Source organism: Trematomus bernacchii, unplaced genomic scaffold, assembly GCF_902827165.1.
Source record: "Trematomus bernacchii unplaced genomic scaffold, fTreBer1.1, whole genome shotgun sequence".
NCBI classification, from domain to species: Eukaryota; Metazoa; Chordata; class Actinopteri; order Perciformes; family Nototheniidae; genus Trematomus; species Trematomus bernacchii.
This window is the reverse complement of record NW_022987772.1, coordinates 820663-843165: the sequence shown is the minus strand read 5'-3', so window position 1 is coordinate 843165 and position 22503 is coordinate 820663. Positions and strand designations below refer to the sequence as shown.

At 37.2% G+C, this 22503-nt stretch overlaps 1 protein-coding gene across 1 annotated transcript; it reads left to right on the top strand.

Moving 5' to 3' along the window:
- Positions 1–8650: 8650 nt before the first annotated feature.
- Positions 8651–22261, top strand: LOC117497001. The gene is made up of 11 exons (XM_034148884.1): positions 8651–8812; positions 12221–12426; positions 12555–12692; positions 16120–16258; positions 16353–16584; positions 20451–20592; positions 20718–20861; positions 20954–21025; positions 21152–21210; positions 21410–21600; positions 21857–22261. Exons 1-11 carry the CDS (start codon positions 8696–8698, stop codon positions 22259–22261), a joined length of 1845 nt encoding a protein of 614 aa, XP_034004775.1. The 5' UTR covers positions 8651–8695.
- The last annotated feature ends 242 nt before the right edge of the window (positions 22262–22503 follow it).

Genomic DNA, 22503 nt, shown 5'->3' with positions numbered 1-22503 from the left:
TTTCACCTGGGATTGAGCTCTGTATTTATTCACTGTTGAAGATGACTGGTAAAGGAAAGTTGTCATATAGATATGAGGGAGAAAAGTGTTTAATAAAACAACTTGATATAACATAAGTTTATAAATCCTGATTATAAAGAGTAGATTAGTTTGAGGTTTCAGCGATTGAATGAAAACAGTCCCATTTGTCAAATTATTGCAATTATAAGGTTTTTAAACCCATATTTAAGCTAAAGTTCAGTTGTAGAAACGGGGTAATTGAATCCTCTCAGTAACATTATAATGTAGAGATTCTGCATTATGTATTATTCTGTTGATATGCCACAAGATGGCGCCACTATTCTCTTTATTGTGAAACCAACATAATAGTTATCAGATATTTTAACATAATACCCAATGTAACATAAAAATTACAAAACATACAATATTACACCGTACTATTCAAGCAAAATTGTGGTTTTATTAATACTTAAACATCACTGTATATATTTTGATATACACATTTTAACATATTGATTATTTTTATATATTTAAGCACAATGTGAACATTTCTACATTAACTTTTTTCGTTTTTTATCAAGCTTTCATTTAGCATTTAAAAAGTCCGACATTATACGATTTAAAATTAAAAACAATAATCGTGGCTTGATATTGAGTAAGAACATGTTTTTATGAACCACACAGCTTCCGGTCTTCCAAGACCCGAACGGACAAAAAGACGTGGTGCAGGCACGAAACATACTACCAATAGAAATACATTGCTTTTAAAATCGTTCTGTGTGACACGAAAAAAAAAGGGGGAAATCGTGTTGGTGAACACGAATCAATAGATTACATGTCGTGACTATAACACGAAATGCCGTGAGACTGGGTTGGATGTTCTGCCACTTTCTGAGGATGGTGCTCTGCAGACCTCTCAACCCCTCTTCACTTAGGACCCAAGGCAAATCTTAAAAGTAAAACAAAATAAGATAAAGCCAGTGTTGGAATAACATAATTGTAATAATGTTTTTCTGTTTATGACATTTATAATTTAAATACATACTTTGCATTGTCTCACTGGAAAGCAGGCAGGACAGCTCTTTCAGGCCATCACCACGGGTTTAAAGAGCTCTCCAATGGTGGTCCATCTCAATGAGAACAATCTTCTTCTCCTCTTGAAGCCTCCTTATTGCATTGACAATGTCAAATGCCCTTCTCTTGATCTTTAGATCGACAGAGTCTGGATTGCATTTATGGAAGAGACACAATTATGTAAAAAATACGTCAGATTTATACAGACTTATATACAGACTTGTGTACATACCACTGTGTGGTAGCTGCCATGGCCAAGCATCAGCATCATTGGTAGTGGTTTTTGTTGTTGTTGCTACTTAGAAAGAAGTATGTGGTTTAATACATCATATTAAAACACTTATTAAATAGCTTTACTTCAACATAACCAGTCTAGACACATAGCTTAATTACAATTTGAACTACAGTAAGATTTAGCCTAATTGGGATAAAGTAATATTGTACTATTCTTATTTAATTATTCCGAGTGTGCTTGCTTTTCTCTTCAAAAACACCAGATTATCCTTGTTAATTAAACGACATTGATAGGTTTTAGTGTGTGTACAATGCTTTTGTCACGTTTTCCCCTTCAATTCTGAGAAACAAGTCGTTTTCTATGAGTTTTGGATGGCCGAAGACATGACATTACCCATAATCCTCTGTAGCAACCATAGACTGTATAAAACAATTAAATAATACATTATTCCGAGTGTGCTTGCTTTTCTCTTTGAAAGTCATCACATAACGGCATTGTAATACATGTTTCGGCTGCATTAAATATGACATATCTGCCGTAATTAACTCTATTTATAGAGCCCTGATGACAAGACTTCTAGACAAACAGGAACTGCCGCCAAAACTGAAAACTTGACGTGGATCTTAAATATATAAGCAATTAAACAACATCTTACATTTCTTTTCACACAATACGTCTCCTTGCAGTATCAACACTAATTCGGCTGACTTTTATATTTGATCCAATTGGTAGATAGGCTGTATTTACGCCATAACAGTGCACAGCTGATAGAAAGGGACACCTACTGGTTAAAGCACGTTATTGCATTTTATAATTATATTATTAGATATGAATAGGAGGATGTGCAAAACAGACAAACTAATAAGGCTTTATTTAAACATTAAAGAATACTTTAGGTTAAGTTCTTCTTTTGAATAAGAAAAAATTAATATCTTTATACATCCGGCACTAAACTGTTTTATTGTAGAGATCACTTACAGTATCTTCTTGATTTTTTATATTCTATATTTCTATCATTGGCCTTCTACTTTCACCCTATGAAAGTATGTACTCTTAATATATTTTTCATCAAATAACATTATTCAACAAAAATAACATTATTCAACAAAAATAATTAAATAACGTGCTTTAACCACTAGGCGGTGCACACAAGGTACACACAGTATACTAATAATAACTTTGTATTATTAGTGTAAGACACTTATGTATGTATAACATCTGAAGATGTGTAGTTTTATTCATGTTTTTACATAATTTTACAGGATATTGCTATACTATTTCTCATGTTTTACTTCTACACATTAATATCTGATTTGTAAAACATCACAGACAGAAAGGTATATCCGTCATTTAATGGTAAGCTATTGAAATTGTGATTCCATAGGTGTGTCTCCCATCACCCAAAACTCCTGACTATTCTCTCAACTCAGTATTTACATTCTTATATTCAAAGAAAATCAGTAATATCTTTAAAGACTACAAGTGCTTTTCTATCAGCTGTGCACCGTTATGGTGTAAATATAACCTATCTACCAATTGGATCAAATATAAAAGTCAGCCGAATTACTATTGATACTGCAAGGAGATGTATTTTGTGAAAATAAATGTAAGATGTTGTTTAATTGCTTATATATTTATGATCCACGTCACGTATTCAGTTTCTGCGGCAGTGCTTCAAGTTTGTCCAGAAGTCTTCTCATCAGGGCTCTATAAATAAAGAACTACGGCAGATGTGTAATATTTAATGCAGCCGAACCGTGTATTACAATGCCGTTATGTGATGACTTCCAAAGAGAAAAGCAAGAACACTCGGAATAAAGTATTATTTTATTTGTAAATGTTTTCGGATTTCACATCGCATAAACACCATCTCCCAACGTGCATTGCGGCTAAAACATTCAATCAGCGAGCTGAGGATCTTTCCTACGTCTGTTTCCGGTATTGTTCCTGTAATGAGAGTTCACATTTATGCTACATTGAAGGGTGGAATCGACTACACATCTTCAGAAACATAATTTGCTTCAGATATACTGCAACTCATAGCAATATTGTAACCATTAAGAAAAGCCAACTGCATTTAAAAACCCAGTTAACAAACACTAGGTAAAGTATTTTTCCTTCAGTAATGAAGATGTAATTCCAATGTAGACACACCTGGGGTCGCTGTTCAGTCTGTTATGCTGAGCCATGCATTGTCTGGAACGTAAAAGGGACGAAGAAGACAAAGTGAAGTGACGTACTTCTGGTTCCACATGAAAACATTCCCAGTGCAAAAACAAATCGCTAAATAAAAAGATAAAACACTGGCATGTAATTTACGTTAGAATAAATAGAATGGTTTTGAATAATAGATGAGAGTAAAATCTACGTCACTTTACAGCCCCGCCCACTTTTGGGGAAACCAACGCTGTCATTTGAACGGCAATCAAGCCTGAAGCCACAGAGCTCTTCTGTTACTGTCCTTTCTTACAGAAATACGTAACTCTGGATTTGTTTTAATGTTTGAGGTGCAATAAACGACACAGCAGCTTTTTGGCATGTTAAAACTATTATTTTCTGCCTCGCTCATGAGAGTAACAGCTGGCGAAATTACAGCCTCGCCTACTGATTTTAATTTAACCATATATCGAGCCCGATCGTCGATTTCAAATGTGTGCTCTCACATGATATTTATAAATGACTATTATCATTATTATAAGCAAGACAATAAATGGCAAAGATATGTAGAAAATAAACGTATTTAAGATACGTTCATAACAAACGTAACGTGGGGGAAAATATGTTTCTAGAAGATATGTAGAAAATAAACGTATTTGAGATACGTTCATAACAAACGTAACGTGGGAGAAAATAAGTTTCTAGCTAAACGTCATTGGGAATGCAGTTTAGTTCTGTGGGAACGTAATTTTTAGGAGACAGGGGTTGCGGTCGAATAGTCCATTTAGCTTAGGAACCTTCCTAACGGAGTGAAATGACCCGGAAGTCCCTCAGTGGCAGCCATGATAAGTGCCGTTCGAATTCTCTAAATGAAAGGAAAGGAGGTTTCAAACTTCCTTTATAACCTCCTTTAGCTTAGGAACCACTGGACTTCCCTAACCTAAAGGAGAGGAGAAAATGCTGCCCCACAATGCCTTGCGGCCGCGGCATTTGCCGTCACACAACAGTCGGCCGTTCACGGAAACAACCGATTATGAACGAGAAATGATATCATGAAAGTTACGGTGCTTATTAAGCATTTTAAAACGTATGTGGTAAGTTGCCAAAGTGCTTTGTTTTGAACGTTCATCAGTATTATAATCAAAAAGAGAAATATGAACGTTAGTTTTTACTGAAATGATCAAATAAAATCAACATTTCACAGTCTTTACTGAGCTGTGTGGGGTTTGTTCAACTTTTAAAAGATGTTTGAATGGGGATATACACAGTGATAGATGTTAAGGACTAACGTTTATAATAAACACATTTGTATTGATTTTAAGATCTTTTCATACAATCATACCTATTGGGATCATTTGTATTAATGTGGACCGGAGGGAGAGGGTGACGAGCATAAGTTTCACTTTCCTTTTTTATTTCAATTCCAACTTTGGTCATGAAGAATATGTTTTTCTGTTGTCCACATTCATAAAGCATAAAGCAACAGCATCAGAGCACGGTGCAGAGTCTCTAGATGAGTTTACAGTAGTCCCTCGTTCTTATTAAACATCCCTGTTGTAGTCCGCTGTATAGAAAACTGTAGTTTCCATAGTTTCCCCACAGCAGCAGGCGCACATTTATGACCTCCGCTGGCGCATCATAAACACGTCGGATAGTGAAAGTGCAGTCGGATTCTCTAAAGTACCACAGTCTCTTCTCCTAAATCCTTTTGAATTCTCCTATCCACTATCCCTTAACCCCATGACGTTTCACTCAGAGGTCAAGGAATAGACGATAGGGTTAGAACTTAGGAGCTGATTTTTGGACTATTCGACCGCAACCAGGGTTGCAAGGGGAGCAAATACTTATTTCCCACAGCAAATCCATTTTTATCTTTTATATAATGTCAATTTATAGATTTTCTTTTTGATATTCTTATTCTCACTGTTAAAATATACCTACCATTAAAATTATAGACTGTTAATTTCTTTGTAAGTGGGCAAACTTACAAAATCTGCAAGGGATCAAATACTTATTTCCTCCACTGCATATATGTAGATATGTATATATAGAAGATTGAATACACATATGTACTGTGATGAATTATCAGCTTATTTGATTTGATGGAGGTGTGTGGCGCAGTCGGTTTTGCGTTGGTGTTTGGATCAGGGGGTCACAGGTTCAAACCCCACTGCAGTCAGCATGTCGTTGTGTCCCTGAGACACTTCACCCCAAAATTGCTCCTGTGGGGATTGCCCACAGTATTGAGTATATAAGACGCTTTGGATAAAAGCGTCTAACAAGTAACATGTAATGTAATGTAATTTGATTAGATTTATTCAGAATGTGTAAAACAATAATACAAACATTTAAAATGCTTATAAAGGTGGAAACAAACATGTTCATACTGTGATGTGTACAGGTAAACTATGTGTAGTAAAATAAATGTATTTACTGTGATGTGTACATCCATAAAAAGGACCGTAACATATATATAAATGTGAGTAACCAATACAAGAAAAGTTGAGATAGCTTCAACTTCCTTGGAAACCGCGGGGATTTTACAGATGCTTGCATAAAAAACATAGCCATTGATAATAGGGCGGTAGTAAAACGATTTTACAGGATTACGTAGAACAGAAACCAAATGAGATATACCCGAAGACAAGAGATAACATCAAGAGATGGCAGATGAGGAATGTTGTAGTGCAATATGACATGTTCTGCAGGAACATTGCAATCCTTTCTCAATACTTTCCATCTCATATGTCTGTTTTTCGCTCAGAAAGTGAGAGTGAAATAAAGGTAAGTAACTATATACGTACTTATCGGTTAGGCTTTATATTTATAGCACAGTACACAAAGTTACAGATTACTTCACACAGGTACAACATATGAAATAAGGAGACACTACAATATAAAACACAGTGCAATAAAAGAAGAAAAAGATTAACGTTTATTAATTCAGTTTTTCACTCTGGCTTGTATTATTTTATTTTTTTCATACACACACACACACATACACACACACACACACACACACACACACACACACACACACACACACACACACACACACTATACAGAATACACATGCACATGCAATCAAGAGAGAACCAAATAAAATGGCAGGGTTAAAGATTAATCAGGAGGCCTGTAAAGATGGGTTTAAACAAGCAACCTAAAACTGTTTAAAGATTCTGAAAAATAAACCCAAAAATGTGATTTGAAGGTTGGGGAAGATAATTACAGAGGGTTGAGGGCTAAAACTGTCGAAGCACGGTATGAACAAAAGGCCAATGTTTGAGAATCATAGTGAATAACAATGAGGAAGGAAAAAAACGAGAATGGGGAAATTTAACCGAGAGTAAGGACAGGATTGCGTTGATTATTAATGTTACAGGAAGCCAAAGCAGGAAATGGCTTGTTATTCTTAACCCTCCTATTGTCTTCGTTTCCCCCCCCTCCTTACTTTGGTGTTCGCGGTCAAATCTGACCGGTCCTGTTTTAACTGCTATTACATTAACATAAAAACCATTAATCATCACCACATTTAATTTAACACCCTTTCAAACTGTACATATTGTATCAGACTACTGGTATACATGAACAACTGCAGTAAATATACAAAGAATAGACACTGAACATGTATCGCGTGTGCCAGGTGTGATCCATGTGGGGGGATGGGCACATAAGAGTGGGAAATGTATCAAATTGTTCTGTGTGTGAGTGTGTGTGTGTGTGTGTGTGTGTGTGTGTGTGTGTGTGTGTGTGTGTGTGTGTGTGTGTGTGTGTGTGTGTGTGTGTGTGTGTGTGTGTGTGTGTGTGTGTGTGTGTGTGTGTGTTTGTGTGTGTCTTTTATCTGATCCGGATGGTTACTAATTCCTTTTCTTTATGGCAGAACACCATGGGTGTTACAAAGTTGACTAAATCATCCAAAATTCAATGAAAGTGGTGATCAGCAATTGTCTATGTTCAAATGTCTACTGTGAAGGATATCATAAAGCCTTAATGCAATCAAATGTAAAACAAAAAGGTTATGATTGATGAAAGTAGTAAATCGGTCAGATTCGACCCAAAGACAACAGGAGGGTTAATGGAGCGCTGCATGCATGACGTATTTTATGTTTAACAGACCAATAAACCGACAGTCAATGTTTAAGCGGAGGGAAAAAAAGAGTGTGTTTAATCAGCATAACAGTTAATCAACATTTCATCAAAAGCTTTCTCTGTGCCTCCAGCTGCTTTCAAATCAAATCAAATCAGGTTTTATTTATATAGCACATTTAAAAGCGATTTTTGGTCGAGCCAAAGTGCTGTACATGTAATAAAAACACATTACTACAAAACACAATAAACGACAATAAATTACAACAGATATATCTTAAAAAACAAAATAAAAATAAAACACACGGAAAAGTCAGGAGTCGTGCTCCGCTCTAACTAGAAAGCCAGAGAGAAGAAGTGTGTTTTTAGTTTTGATTTAAAAAAATTCTGTTGCCTCTCCTTAATGTGACAGAAAGGAAAATACCTACATTTCAAGAAGTGATGCAAGATGAAAGACGAAAGAAGAACAATTTGGATTTCACAATTGTTAAGTCAAGAGATGTGAGGAGGAAGTGTTTTATTAGTGATAGATTGTTATTGCATTTGCATTTGCATGTCGACCATGTTTTGTAGTGGACTCTGAAGGCAGCATCTACCTGGATCCCTCCACACAAAGCCAATGTGATTTTGTATTATTGCAGAAAATATGGGGAAACAAATTGAAGTGTAATGTTATTTTTAATAACATTTAATTCATGGATTGTTTTTGCATTTGCACATTGACCAATCCTGCAAATGGTAAAAGGGCGGCCAGAAAAATAAAATTTGCAATTATTTTGACTGCATACCAACTTATTTTGACATTTTCCCTGCATTCAGTACATTTAATGCAACAATGTCAGTTTAAAGCACTCTTATACAACAATAGTTTTGCTCATGGTTTCAATTCCTTTACATTCACAAATACAACAATAGGTCCACATGCTGCCAGCAAACATTATTTTCAAGAAAAGTTTTGTTGTAGTTGTGGGCGTTTTAATTAAGGCATTGTCAAATGTTGTGGAACCAGTTTTGCAGCCGGCTTCTTCCTAAAGATCGATTTCATAACTTGGCAGGAGGGGCCATGGCCAGGTGTGTATATATTGATGCTGCAGGTGGATGTGAGCAGCAGATACTTGGAGACAGAGGTGGATTCGGGAAAAGATGGCCACCGCTCTGCTGCTCCTGCTTCAGCTGGTCTCACTGGCGTCTGCAGCACATCACTACGGGGGAACCGTGTCCTTCAGCTACAAAGGAAGAAACCCTGATGGATCATTTAGGGTGAGAGAAACTACTTTTAAACCCATGCATCAGTTAACAATTGACTAATGTATTCATACTATTGCCATTGGTATTTTATTTGGATTTGATTACTCTGATTGTGCTTGTAGAATATGACAATTTCGTCTGATATATTTAACCTTATTTTTTCCTGCAACTATGTTTTCAAAATCTGGAGAATAAATCTGAATTCTGAGAGAAAACTCAGGAAACTGAGAAATGAATTCCGAAGTCTCTGAAAAATTCTAAAAAGTCTGAATTCTGAGAAAGAAATTAAAGAAATTTCAGATTTCAAAACAAAAATGTACTTTTGTTCACATATCAAGAAAGATTGCACGATTTATCACGTTAAATGAAGAATGCTGTGGAATTTCCCATTTGCCAAAAAAAAAGGAATGGGTTCCAGAAAGTGTAATTCTAGTATCTGACTCGATATCTGACCAACACATTCTCACTCCCAACTCGGCCTATGTTGACGTTATGTCAGGGTCCCTGTCGTCACTTTCCAATGCAAGGGGGGGCCCTTTAGGTGTTGCCTTTAGCGTCGAGTTTCAACTATCAGGGAGTCCCATTGACTTGCATAGAGCTCCCTGAACGTTGGTAATAGACGAGTTGGGATCGCGGCGAAATGCTCTCCGCTGATCCATTCTCACAGCGTTTATCAACCTTTTTCTAACTCAATATCAAGCCACACTTATTGTTTTTACTTCTTTATTTTAATTGAATAATGTTGGACTTTTGTTGCCGTCAGTTATGGGGAGAGTACGGGGCTCAGAAAACTGAAATCTGTATTGTTTCATCGTTTTTTCCTACTAATTTTATATTATTTTCTAAACCACACACTGTTATTTACTCAACAATAAGACACTTTTATCCTTGTGTTTATTTATTTGTTTGATTGTATAATGTTGGACTTTTGGAGTCCGTCAGGACCGACGGTCGGAGCAGCTCATTCGAACACAGGAAGCTGTATTTTGAAAATAAGAGTTCATTTTAATATTATGTTTGATAATATATTTTTTCTGTCGGTTTGGTGTTACAAATATAAAAACAATATGTGTGTGGATAAAAAAATACATCCATCATAAACTAAACTGGAAACAGCAGTATATTTTATTGTGTTAACACTGTAAACCTGAGTGCTTTAACCGCCTAGTGGTTAAAGAATGTTATTGATTTGTTTATGATACGTTATATTTGATGAAAACAAAAAAAATATTAAGAGTACATACTTTCATAGGGGGAAAGTAGAAGGCCAATGATAGAAATATAGAATATAAAATATCAATAAGATACTGTAAGTGATCTCTACAATAAAACAGTTTATTCCAGGACGTCCAAAGATATTAATAGGAGGATGTGCAAAACAGACAAACTAATTAGGCTTTATTTAAACATTAAAGAATACTTTAAGTTAAGGTCTTCTTTTGAATAAGAAAAAAGCTCTGGGGGTATCTGATAAATATTAAGCCTAACAAAGTACTTAACGTCTAATATATTGCATAATTTGTTTTGGGACTTGACAATCAACTTTCCTGCAATGTTAACTATGTTGAAGCACTTATTTTAACTGATATTATACATATGTATTAAACTCTTATAAGATGTATGTAGATAGAATAAGAAATGTGCAGAATATGACAGTTTAATGGTGGAGGTACACACATATCGATAGATGTCTTGTAATGCACTGTTGAGGAACCTGCGACCCAAGTTTTTAATCTCTGACCTTGTCAGGTATTGAACATTCAATAAATAAAGAGCACAGAATTATTCAATATAAAACACAGAATTTGTGTGGTTATACTAAATGATTTACAAATAAACACCACTGCATATTTACAACTGTTACACATGCTGCTGTAACGAAAACATTTCCAACTTGGGATCAATAAAGTATATCTTATCTTAAGATGATCGATGGCTACTGCCATATTTGCAAAATGTGCCTCTGAACCTTGACAAGTGCATGTTTCAGGCTTATCAATGAACAACAGGAGGGGTCACAGACATAAGACCAGCTGTTAAATAAAGCTCTTCTGACCTTAGCTGTCATGTGGGTATATATTAATGCTGCCCATTATGGACACAAGCAATTTTCACCCATTTATTAATTATATATTTTAAATTTGAGTGTTTCCTATCCCCTAAACCTCCAGGGATGTACACAGTTTAATACTGGCAACTTCTTATTATGGGAAATACGAAAACGTCTTTTAAAACTACAATTCCCAGTAGAGACGTGCCATAGAACATGTTGCGAAACACACAATAGCCAGCATGTGTAGTTCTGGGGACGGGGTGAGGGAGGGGGGGACGGGGTGCGTTCAAATCCAGTTTTGGACAGTCTGCCGTGGTTCCATCCCATTTCAAAGTGCTGTTCGACGCTCGGCGTAACCCTCGGCGCACACTCAAACATCCAATCACAGAGCTTCAGGACTAATCACGGGGTTTGTAAAGCGAAGCGGAGAGAATACTTACTTCCGGGTGTAAAATTCTCTAAAGCAACTACTATGAGCTGCTCTGACCCTCGGTCCTGACGGACTCCGACTTGTGTTTGTTAATCAAACAAATAAATAAACACAAGGATAATTGTGTCTTATTGTTGAGTAGTGTGTAGTGTGTGAACAGTGTGAACAGTGTGTAGTTTAGAAGAGAATACAAAATTAGAAGGAAAAAACGATGAAACAATACAGATTTCAGTATTCTGAGCCCCGTACTCTCCCCCTAACTGACAGCAACAAAAGCCCAAAATTATTCAATTAAAATAAAGAAGTAAAAACAATAAGTGTGGCTTGATATTGAGTAAGAAAAAGGTTGATAAACGCTGTGAGAATTGATCTGCGGAGAGCATTTCGCCACGATCCCAACTCGTCTATTACCAACGTTCAGGGAGCTCTATGCAAGCCAATGGGACTCCCTGATAGTTGAAACTCGACGCTAAAGGGCCCCCCCTTGCGTTGGAAAGTGACGACAGGGACCCTGACATAACGTCAACATAGGCCGAGTTGGGAGTGAGAATGTGTTGATCTGACGATTACTTTTAATTTTATTGGATCTTTCAACTGTAGTTTAGTCGGTGCTGGTTATCGTCTTTACCTTTTTCTGATGTGTATTTTATACTTTCACTGTTATGATTAGGGATTTCATTACCTTTTACAATTCTCAAGAACCAATAAGTGACTTAAGCATATTGCAACATTATTGGTTTTCCTTTTTTTATGTATACTTTATTTGACTAAGGCAGAAAGACTTTCAGAAAGTACAGTGATTCAAAAAGATACATGCCTTTCTTAAAATTGGCAGTATTGTATAATTATATTATTGATTTTTACAAAATAGACTAAATGTTAATAAAAAAAGTTAACTTGAGGAAAACATCTAACTATGTATATGTTCTTTTCAAAGGTGGACTTTCGAAACAGGGCGACCTATGATGGGTGTCAGTATTCCCATTCCTGGAGCTGTTACAACAACAACTGTGGCTATGTCACTAATCAACAGAGAGGCACAATTGACAGGAGCACCAATGCACCGCAATTTAACAGACAATGGTGTGAAACAGAAACAGTTCAACAAAGAAAAGTCGCAACTGACAAACCGTTTCAGATGAGGTGAGCTGTTTCTTGACTCAAATCACGCTAATGTTATATTTGTGGAGTCTCCACAATTGCATTGCAAACATAACAAGAGGCAGCTGTAAGATGCAGTATTTCAAGAGTTTTGTTTCCACACCTATCAGGGCAAGTAGCTGTTGTTGGACCAGAACACGAAACAGAGTTTCAGGTTGGAGACTTCTAACTCAAGTAGATTTGGGAACAAGATCTGACACTGGCAAACCAAACAGATCCCCAGACATTGCCATTCTACCTTTCCTACGGTAAGCTCCCTGAAGTAAGCATGAAAGGCTTTGTCTAACCTTTTATTATGTTGTTGAATAACCTTTTTAGTTCCCCCCAATGGCAGTAAAAGAAGACACTGTGGACATTAGCCTTGAAAGTCCATAAATACCAGAATCAATGGGATTGTTTTCCAACAGTATGTTTAAAGAAATCACAAATGACATTGGAACCATTCAGAAAATCCGTACTTTGACTACCCGCCTGTCCTCCTACAAAAAACGACCATATAGGTCGATTGTTCAGTAGCTAAATACGACCCAGGGTCACGTTTTAAAGTGTAGCACCTCTAGTGGTCGTGTAAGAAACAACATTCTCCCGTTGATTGCAAACGCTCCGGAGGGTCGTTTATTCACAAATAACCCACTCTGGAAAATCCTAAATTGTGGAATAGTTTGGCCATTAAAATGCTTTTTTATTAGATTTCTAGCGAGAAGTGTATATTTTACTTTTATAATCCACGTCCAGTGGATGTGTAGGATCTATAGTTTGATAGATATTACGAAGATGATTTGAGGTCTCGCCAGGAGAACGTGTATATGGGGCAGCTTCCATGTAAAGTTAGCGTGGCTGAAAACAGTATTTCCGGTCTCGAAGTTTTCATAATAAAACCGGAAGTATTCCCCTCACTGTCAAATGATTACACAGTGATATCTGATTTACTCATCCACTAAAACACATCAGTTTATTTAATTACACAATATTGATTGGTTTAAATTTTGTACAATGCTTTTGTGTTTTTAACCTTTGATTCGGAGAAACAAATTGTTTTTTCGGAGTTTAGACACTACAGAGTTTCCGAAGACACTACACTACCCAGAATCCCCAGCTATCGTTTGGGACTACAACATCTGCGTTGCTTTACAAACCCCGTGATTAGTCCTCAAGCTATGTGATTGGATGTTGGAGTGGCAGTGCGACAAGGTTACGCCGAGCGTCAACAGCTCTTTGAAATGGAATGGATCCACGGCAGACTATCCAAAACTGGACTTGGACGGGTCCAGCCCAGCCCTCCCCCCCAGAACTACACATGCTGGCTATTGTGTGTTTCGCAACATGTTCTATGGCATGTCTCTACTGGGAATTGTAGTTTTAAAAGACGTTTTCGTATTTCCCACAATTAGAAGTTGCCAGTATTGAACTGTTTACACCCCTGGAGGTTTAGGGGATACGAAACACAGTGGTGTTATCACATTTAAAACATATAATTAATAAATGGGTGAAAATTGCTTGTATAATGGGCAGCATTAATATACCCACATGACAGTTAAGGTCAGAAGAGCTTTATTTAACAGCTGGTCTTATGTCTGTGACCCCTCCTGTTGTTAATTGATAAGCCTGAAACATGCACTTGTATAGGTTCAGAGGCAAATTTTGCAAATATGGCAGTAGCCATCGATCATCTTAAGAATTGATAAGATAAGATACTTTATTGATCCCAAGTTGGGAAATGTTTTTGTAACAGCAGCATGTACTACTTTGTTCTACTCCACTACAATTCAGAGGTTAACCTGGTATTTTTACTCCACTACATTTATTTTTGTTACTTTGCAGATTCTGATTAATGACGTGAAATATAAACAACCCTTAAATCAGACTTTAGTTACACCCGAGTAAAATTCAGCCTTATTAGTTTGTCTGTTTTGCACATCCTCCTGTTAATATCTTTGGACGTCCTGCACTAAACTGTTTTATTGTAGAGATCACTACAGTATCTTCTTGATATTTTCTATTCTATATTTCTATCATTGACCCCTATTTTGTATGTAGGCTACTCTTAATATTGAAATGTTTTCATCAAATATAACATATTCAACAACTAAATTCAATAACGTGCTTTAACCACTAGGCGGTGCGGGTTAAAAAACCAGTGGTCTAGTTAATAAAACATAATAATATCAAAGATAATATTACTTTTAACTTTATTGTGAAATTAAAACAGAACGGTAAAGGAAAATACAGTTTCAGTCTCTCGATTTGAAGCTTATGCATTGTACCATGAACCTGTATAGACCTATAACAGTCAACTGCTTGAGGAGTTGGAAAGGTAGTTCAGAAAATCAGTAATATCTTTAAAAACTACAAGTCCCTTTCTATCAACTGTGCACCGTTATGGTGTAAATATAACCTATCTACCAATTGGATCAAATATAAAAGTCAGCCGAATTAGTGTTGATACTGCAAGGAGACGTATTGTGTGAAAATAAATTGAAGATGTTGTTTAATTGCTTATATATTTATGATTCACGTCACGTATTCAGTTTTGGCGGCATTTCTTCCAGTTTGTCCAGAAGTCTTCTCATCAGGGCTCTATAAATAGAGAACTACGGCAGATGTGTAATATTTAATGCAGCGGAACCGTGTATTACAATGCCGTTATGTGATGACTTCCAAAGACAAAAGCAAGAACACTCGGAATAAAGTATTATTATTATTTTTTTAAATGTTTTCCGATTTCATATCGCATAAACACCAAATCCCAACGTGCATTGCGGCTAAAACATCCAGGATTATGGGTGTAGTTCGATGTTTTAGCCTATCAAAACCTCTGAAAAAAGAAAAGTGTCTCTCAGAATCTAAAGAGAAAAACCTATGGGAAAAACACAAAAGCATTGTACACAATTTAAACCAATTAATGTCGTATAATTAACAAGGATAAACTGATGTTTTTTAGTGGATGAGTACTGCAGATATCACTGTTAAATCATTTGATCATTGGTTTTATTATGAAAACGTCGAGACCGGAAATACTGTTTTCAACCCGTAACTTTACATGGAAGCTTGCCGCATATACACGTTCTCCTGACGAAACCTCAAATCATCTTCGTAATATCTATCAAACTATAGATCCTACATATCGACTGGACGTGGAATCTACAAGTACAATATACACTTCTCGCTAGAAATCTAATCAAAAAGCATTTTAATGGCCAAACTATCCTACAATATAGGATTTTACAGAGAGGGTTATTTGTGAATAAACGACCCTCTGTAACGTTTGCATTCAATGGGAGCACTAGAGGGCGAAAAACTTTAAAACGTAATTATAGGTCGTATTAAGCGCTTGAACAAACAACATATTTGGTCGTAATAAGGGCTTGAACAATCGACCCATTTGGTCGTATGAGTTGGAGGACTTGTTGTTGACTTGCTTGTAGCTCATGTAATATGATTTTTTTTCCATCTTTCCAAGAAGAAAGAACAAAAGATAATTCAACCAAACCAATAAAATACACTATTTAATTGTTCTTATAATTTATTACAGTCAATACATTCACTGTCTTTATATTACTTCTTTTATTTGTCTATCTACTCACATGTGCAGTTATAACTAATGATTTAATCCATTTGTGTATGGGATTATGGGCAGAAGAGTGTTCCTCACTCTTGTTAATGTGTCCTTTCAAGAGTTCCCCAGAACTGCCCACGGACCTACAAGCTGATGTCCTTCGACCCTGATGGTGACACAGTTCGCTGCAGATATGGAAATATCAGAAATATAGAGTGCAGCGGATGTAACCAACCTTCAGGCTTTGTCTTGGATCAGGTTTGTAAAAGAACAAATAAATGTCCTTATACATTTTCGAAAATACCTGACAGAGCCTTTGCCTCACTAAATGTCTGAATGTTTACATTGTTAGGGTTCCTGCTCATTACATTACCGCAATGCCAACGCCGACCCAAGTGTTTTTGGATTTGAGTTGGTGGTGGAGGACTTCCCGCAAAGGCCCATCTCTCTGTCCTACACCGATGGAACCCAATCCTACAAGGCTCCACTGATTCCCATGAGGCATAAACGAGCCTTGAACAATACATACCTGCATGGCACCACGCCTCCTCTCAGTAAACTGCCTTTGCAATTCTCCTTTCTTGGTGAGTCAGGTTTTACTTGTCCTAAATGATTCAATCCATACTTACAGCAAAGCTGTTGCTGCACTGCCTTCAATGGGTGTAGAATGTTATGCACCTCTTGCAGCTCTAGTGGCAACTTAACCCTTTTTTTTTGCATTTTCTTATCAAATGGGCCACAAATAACCACAAACAATTTTTTTTTTTTTTTGACTGACCACACAGTTTTGTTTTTATGAGCCTCTACCAACTGGTCGAGCTGGCCTTTTATGGTAAAAGTGCATTTTCAACAATCATCATATACAGTACAGTATTTGTATGCATCAAACTCAAATAAAACACTAACTCAAATACATTTGTTTCTTTTATGGAAAATGAGCAATATATACAATCAGATATATTCATAAAAGATAATAAATTATAATTGTAAAAAAAAAAAAAGATGGAAAAAAGTAATGTAAAGGTTTTTTCATAATAAAAAAAATACTTTCTCATTTTGCTGTATATGCTGAATTGGCCTAACAAGAAACCACTGGCTTAACAGCAAATGTCTATATCCTGTGTTGGCCTAACTTGCTCATCTGTGTGCAACTTTGGGCTGAATGCCATGCATGAAAGGTGCTATATAAATTATTAACACTCTTTCACTCTGGCAGTACTAGATTTAGTAATATTACCATGAATCTAGCCATTTATTTACGATATTTTATTGGAAAACATCTCTGAAACTCTGAAAAAGTCATATTACTAGCTTACCATAAAAGGCCAATTCGACCGATTGGTTGAGCATATTTTCAAAAAAATAATTACACCCTTGTTAAAACTTTTTTTTGTGCATCAAGTTATCTAAATATGTTTTGTCAGTGCTCTGACACTAAAATATGTCAAAAAGGATATGATTACCTTACAAAAGTTGACCAAAAAGAGTGATTTCTTCAGCAGTGATTTTTAGCATTGCCAACTTCCTCAGTGGAAGCTAGCTGAAGGGCTTTCTGTTCGATTGGTCAGGGTCCCGTGGCGTGCAGTTGGGACGCACCGAGGCTCCTTCAGCTTCATAAACGGACGCAAAGAGCTTTCAACTGATTGCAATGTATTCCCATCGGCGGCGGTATTTGACGCTCATGGCAACACATCCTCACTCCCAGATCGGCGTATGTTGACGTTATGTCAAGGTCCCCTGTGGTCTTTTTCCAACGCAAGGGGGGCGGCCCATAGCGTACATTTTCAACTTTCCGGGATGTCCATAGGCTTCTATATAGCTCCCTAAACGTATGTTGTAGATGACTTGAGATCGCGAGCTTCCCGCCGCGGGCCATTCTCTGCTGAAGCATACGTTGCGAGACTGCATTGCATTAAAAACATTATGCTCTTTATATATTGTCTTTATTATGCTTTAAACAGTGTCTCGGGCTTTGGCTATAGGGCGGCTCAAAGTATTTTGTCCGGCCGTTGTGAAGACTGCTTTGTTTATTGTCCTTGTTTTTGTTTTAAATAAAGCATATTCAATCGAGACATGTGACGTCATATGACGTGTCGCATCTGCGCACAGGGAGCAGGGAGACCCCGAGATCCGTATTCCCCGTATTTTTTAAATAAAGAGATTTTCCATCACGGGCGCGCATCAAACGTGTGATGTAATGTGGTATTAAAAGTATTAAAAGAGATGAAAATCACTACAAGTCTGGGCATGTTGAGAGCTGTACATACACACAAGGGGAGTCAGTCGGTTCATAAGAGCTAGCATGCGGGATTCTGGGATTTGTAGTCTTTCTAGTTGCGTATTTTTCATAGTCTTATATTTCAACAGTTTTACGACAAACTGTGACTTTTTTGACATGGAAATTATTATTTAAGATTGACAAACATCATATGTGTAATTCGTGGCACAATTGAAACGGGATCGAAAGATAATCTTTGTCTCTCCATTGACTTCAATGCATACTTTTTCCGAAATAAGGTCCCATGGAGGATCCCGGAAGTTTGACGGACATTACCCACAATCCTCTGTTGCAACAGGCAACAGCTTCGGTTCATGTTAATTTACAAACTCTTCAACTACAACCGTAGTTATATTTAAAAACATGTTAGAAGGCCTCACGAAATACTTTAATGTAAATTAAAATTTAAATGGGAAGGAATGTGTGTATAACAAAATACATAAACGAAAACGAAACCGGAAACAGACGTAGGCAAGATCCTCAGCTCGATGATTGGATGGTTTAGCCGCAATGCACGCTGGGATTTGTTGTTTATGCGATGTGCAATCCGAACACATTTAAAAAAAATAGAATAATACTTTATTCCGAGTGTGCTTGCTTTTCTCTTTGAAAGTCATCACATAACGGCATTGTAATACACGGTTCGGCTGCATTAAATATTACATATCTGCCGTACAGGAAGAACTGCCGCCAAAACTGAAAACGTGACGTGGATCATAAATATATAAGCAATTAAAAAACATCTTACATTTCTTTTCACACAATACGTCTCCTTGCAGTATCAACACTAATTCGGCTGACTTTTATATTTGATCCAATTGGTAGATAGGCTGTATTTACGCCATAACTGTGCACAGCTGATAGAAAGGGACACCTACTGGTTAAAGCACATTATTGCATTTTATAATTTTATTATTATTATTTACAAAAATGAAAGACATTAAGAAAAAGGCATTTTAAACAGTCATTAAAAAGCAACACAATCTACCTGCATTGCAATTACTCTAAACATGTAATAACGTGCTTTAACCAGTAGGTGGTTTGGGTTAAAAAGCTGTCAAGTTTACAGTGTTAACAAAATAAAATATACTGCTGTTTCCGGTTTAGTTTACGACGGATATATTTTGTTATTGTTTTGATATTTGTAACACAAAAGCGATGAAAAAAACCCACAGCAACACAGAAAAGATGGTGTTAACATGACCCAGCGGTCTAGTAGTTAATAAAAAACAATAATATCAAATCAAAATATTACTACTAACTTTATTGTGAAATTAAAACAGAACGGTAAAAGAATAGTTTCCGGTCTATTCTGAGGCCCGATCGCTGTAGATAAATAAAGAACTACGACAGATGTGTAATATTTAATGCAGCCGAACCATTTATTACAATGCATTCATGTGATGACTTTCAAAGAGTAAAGCAAGCACTGCTGAATAAAGTATGATTTTATCTTTTACGTTTTTTTTTTTCATATGGAATGCAGTTGGAGGTCAACCAATCACAGAGCTTGAGAACTAATCACGGGGTTTGTCAAACAAAGCACATGGTGTAGTCCTAAACGATAGCTGAGGATTCTGGGTAGTGTATCCATCCTAAACTCCGAAAAAATATTTGTTTCTCCGAATCGAAGGGGTAAAATGCAAAAGCATTGCACACAATTTAAACCAATCAATGTTGTGTAATTAACAAGGATAATCTGATGTTTTTGAGTTGATGAGTAGTGCAGATATCACTGTAAAGTCAATCGACAGTAAGGAGAATAGTTACTTCAGGGTGTAAAATCCTCCGTTATCCAATGGGAATGGACGCTCACATTGCCTTTAAGGGCCGCAGACATGGACCGATGCGGTGCTTCCATGAGCGTCAAATAACGCCGCCGATGGGAATACAATGCAATCAGTTGAAAGCTCTTTGCGTCCGTTTATGAAGCTGAAGGAGCCTCGGCGTGTCCCAACTGCACGCCACGGGACCCTGACCAAGCGTCGCTCCTGGACGTTTAGGGAGTGAGAGTGTGTTGAAATATCAGGAAAGAAATTAAGCTGAAGCTGCAGATATTTCGCCTTTGACAGCTAATTAATATAATCTGCTGTGACAGCTTTGATATTTGAGCCACAGAAAATTAAAAAGTGGTTTTAAAAACTGATCAAGAACTATTTGTTTTAACTGCAGTGGACCCACCTGCTCCCTCGTGTGTTGATGGACTCTACTTGCCAAAGTTTGTGCACCCAACACCTGCAAATGGACAACACATCAATGCCGAGGACAACAAAAAAGTGGAGATCAGAGTCCGAGCAAAAGCTTCACATGCAACGTAAGTGAGAATCAACGTGATGAGTATTGCCTTGTGGCGTAAGAACATTATCAGCATTTCTGCTAGTGAGATAACTTCAGCGAGAAGGAGGAAATATCTGGTTTCTTTCTTTTGCGTTCACACAGACTACATGATATCATCATCAGTGGGCCACTGAATACCAGAAAGCACAGAAGCACACGTGGAGACTTTGTCATTAGGTGGACGCCTGGCCCTGATGATGTGGGGGATCATTACCCAATCTGCTTTGCTGTTGAATCAGTAATCGAGTGAGTGAGCCTTACATTCATATTCTATTTGATACATTTAGTTTGCATGTGTGTGTGTTAAATATTGATTTCACTTTTCACACATTTTACAGTCCCGCCTCTACCATCCCCACCCCAGCCAAAACCTATCACAAGGACCATGTCCACGTCCCCGAATCTCCACAGTAAGTAACAGTTTTCTTTTTTAATAAAAATAGCAAATTAGGATTTAAAATAATACAGTCAGAAGCAAATGCCTCCCTAAAAAAAGAAAAAATGATTCAAGATAAATCTTCACTGATGCTTTTCAGGTCCGGAATCTATCAGTCCGAGATGAGGTGCGTTCTGGTGAACATCGGTAAAAGACTAAGTAAGAACAATTTTTGTTTAACGTCAACATTTTATAGTAGAACTACAACTTTTATTATATTTTAACAAAAAGGCTAAATTCCATTCGTGGCTTCTTGGGCTTTTGCAAGGCTGTTGTGTTTGTGTAGAATCTTAAACAAAACAATTGCCACCTGGTATCATGTGTATATATTTTGTAAACTATTTATCTCTTGCTCTAGTTAAATCCCATGTGACCTGCCATGAGTCCTCAATGACGGTAGAGGTTACCAGATCTTCTCTCCCTGGACTTCATGAGCATCATTTACGCCTCAATGACCCCAGCAACACGGCCTGCAACCTGCAGAGGAACTCCAACAGCACGCACATCATCGCGGTCGTACCCCTCAACTCCTGCGGCACTCAGATCGAGGTAACAATCGGGCATCTGTTTCATCACCCGTCGGGTTTTTCTCTAAACTATTGTTGCTTTTTATTAGGAGTATGAGGATTGAATAATTAGAGGGGAAACACCATGAGGGCCATAGGATTTTTTTTCGTGACTTGGTCTTAAGAAATAAAAGAAAGTAAAATGACACGTTTGACATTAAAGCATGAAAACATGTTGTAGTAGAAACCACAAAAACATGTATGAACTTGAACACAATATGTCCCCTTTAACTCTGCAGGAAGATGAGGAAAACCTGGTTTTCAAAAATGAAATCACCACGGTGGACAACATTAACGACCTGATCACCAGGAACCACCTGCTGGAGGTCCAGTTCTACTGCCAGTACCCCAAACGTGGGAACGTGTCGCAGGGCTTCACAGCACACAGGAGGAATGTGGTGGTGTGGGATAAAGGCTTCGGAAAGTTCACCTATGAGTTTGAGTTCTACCCAAACAGCCAATATAGAAAAATGGTTGATCCAGGGCTGTACCCTTTGGAGTACGATGTGACGGAAAGGATCTACATGCAGATAGAGGCCAAATTTACCGTCAACAATACCCAGCTGTTTGTGGAGTCCTGCAGCGCGGCGCCGTATGACACCCCCAACTACTGGCCAACATACTCCATCATCGAGAATGGGTAGGCATGAGCACCCCATCTAGTGGCATATCTTTACCAATGCATATATTTACAAATGCATTGGTTTTCTTTCATAAGAGAGGTGTGTAACTAAACTGCCCGCACGTGTGAATGAGATGTTTGTAGGCAGTGGATTTATATGGGAATTAATCAGGCAAACACATTCATCTGCATTCCTCCGTCAGGTACAACATTTTATTAATTTAAAGGGGACCTATCATGCAAAATGCACTTTGTGATGTATTT

Bases quoted from the DNA above. Each gene is read 5' to 3' on its own strand.
- LOC117497001 (XM_034148884.1), top strand. From the start codon at position 8,696: ATGGCCACCGCTCTGCTGCTCCTGCTTCAGCTGGTCTCACTGGCGTCT. The intron at 16,259-16,352 runs GTTTGTAAAAGA...TTACATTGTTAG, and splicing joins CAGGCTTTGTCTTGGATCAG to GGTTCCTGCTCATTACATTA. The intron at 16,585-20,450 runs GTGAGTCAGGTT...TTTTAACTGCAG, and splicing joins TTTGCAATTCTCCTTTCTTG to TGGACCCACCTGCTCCCTCG.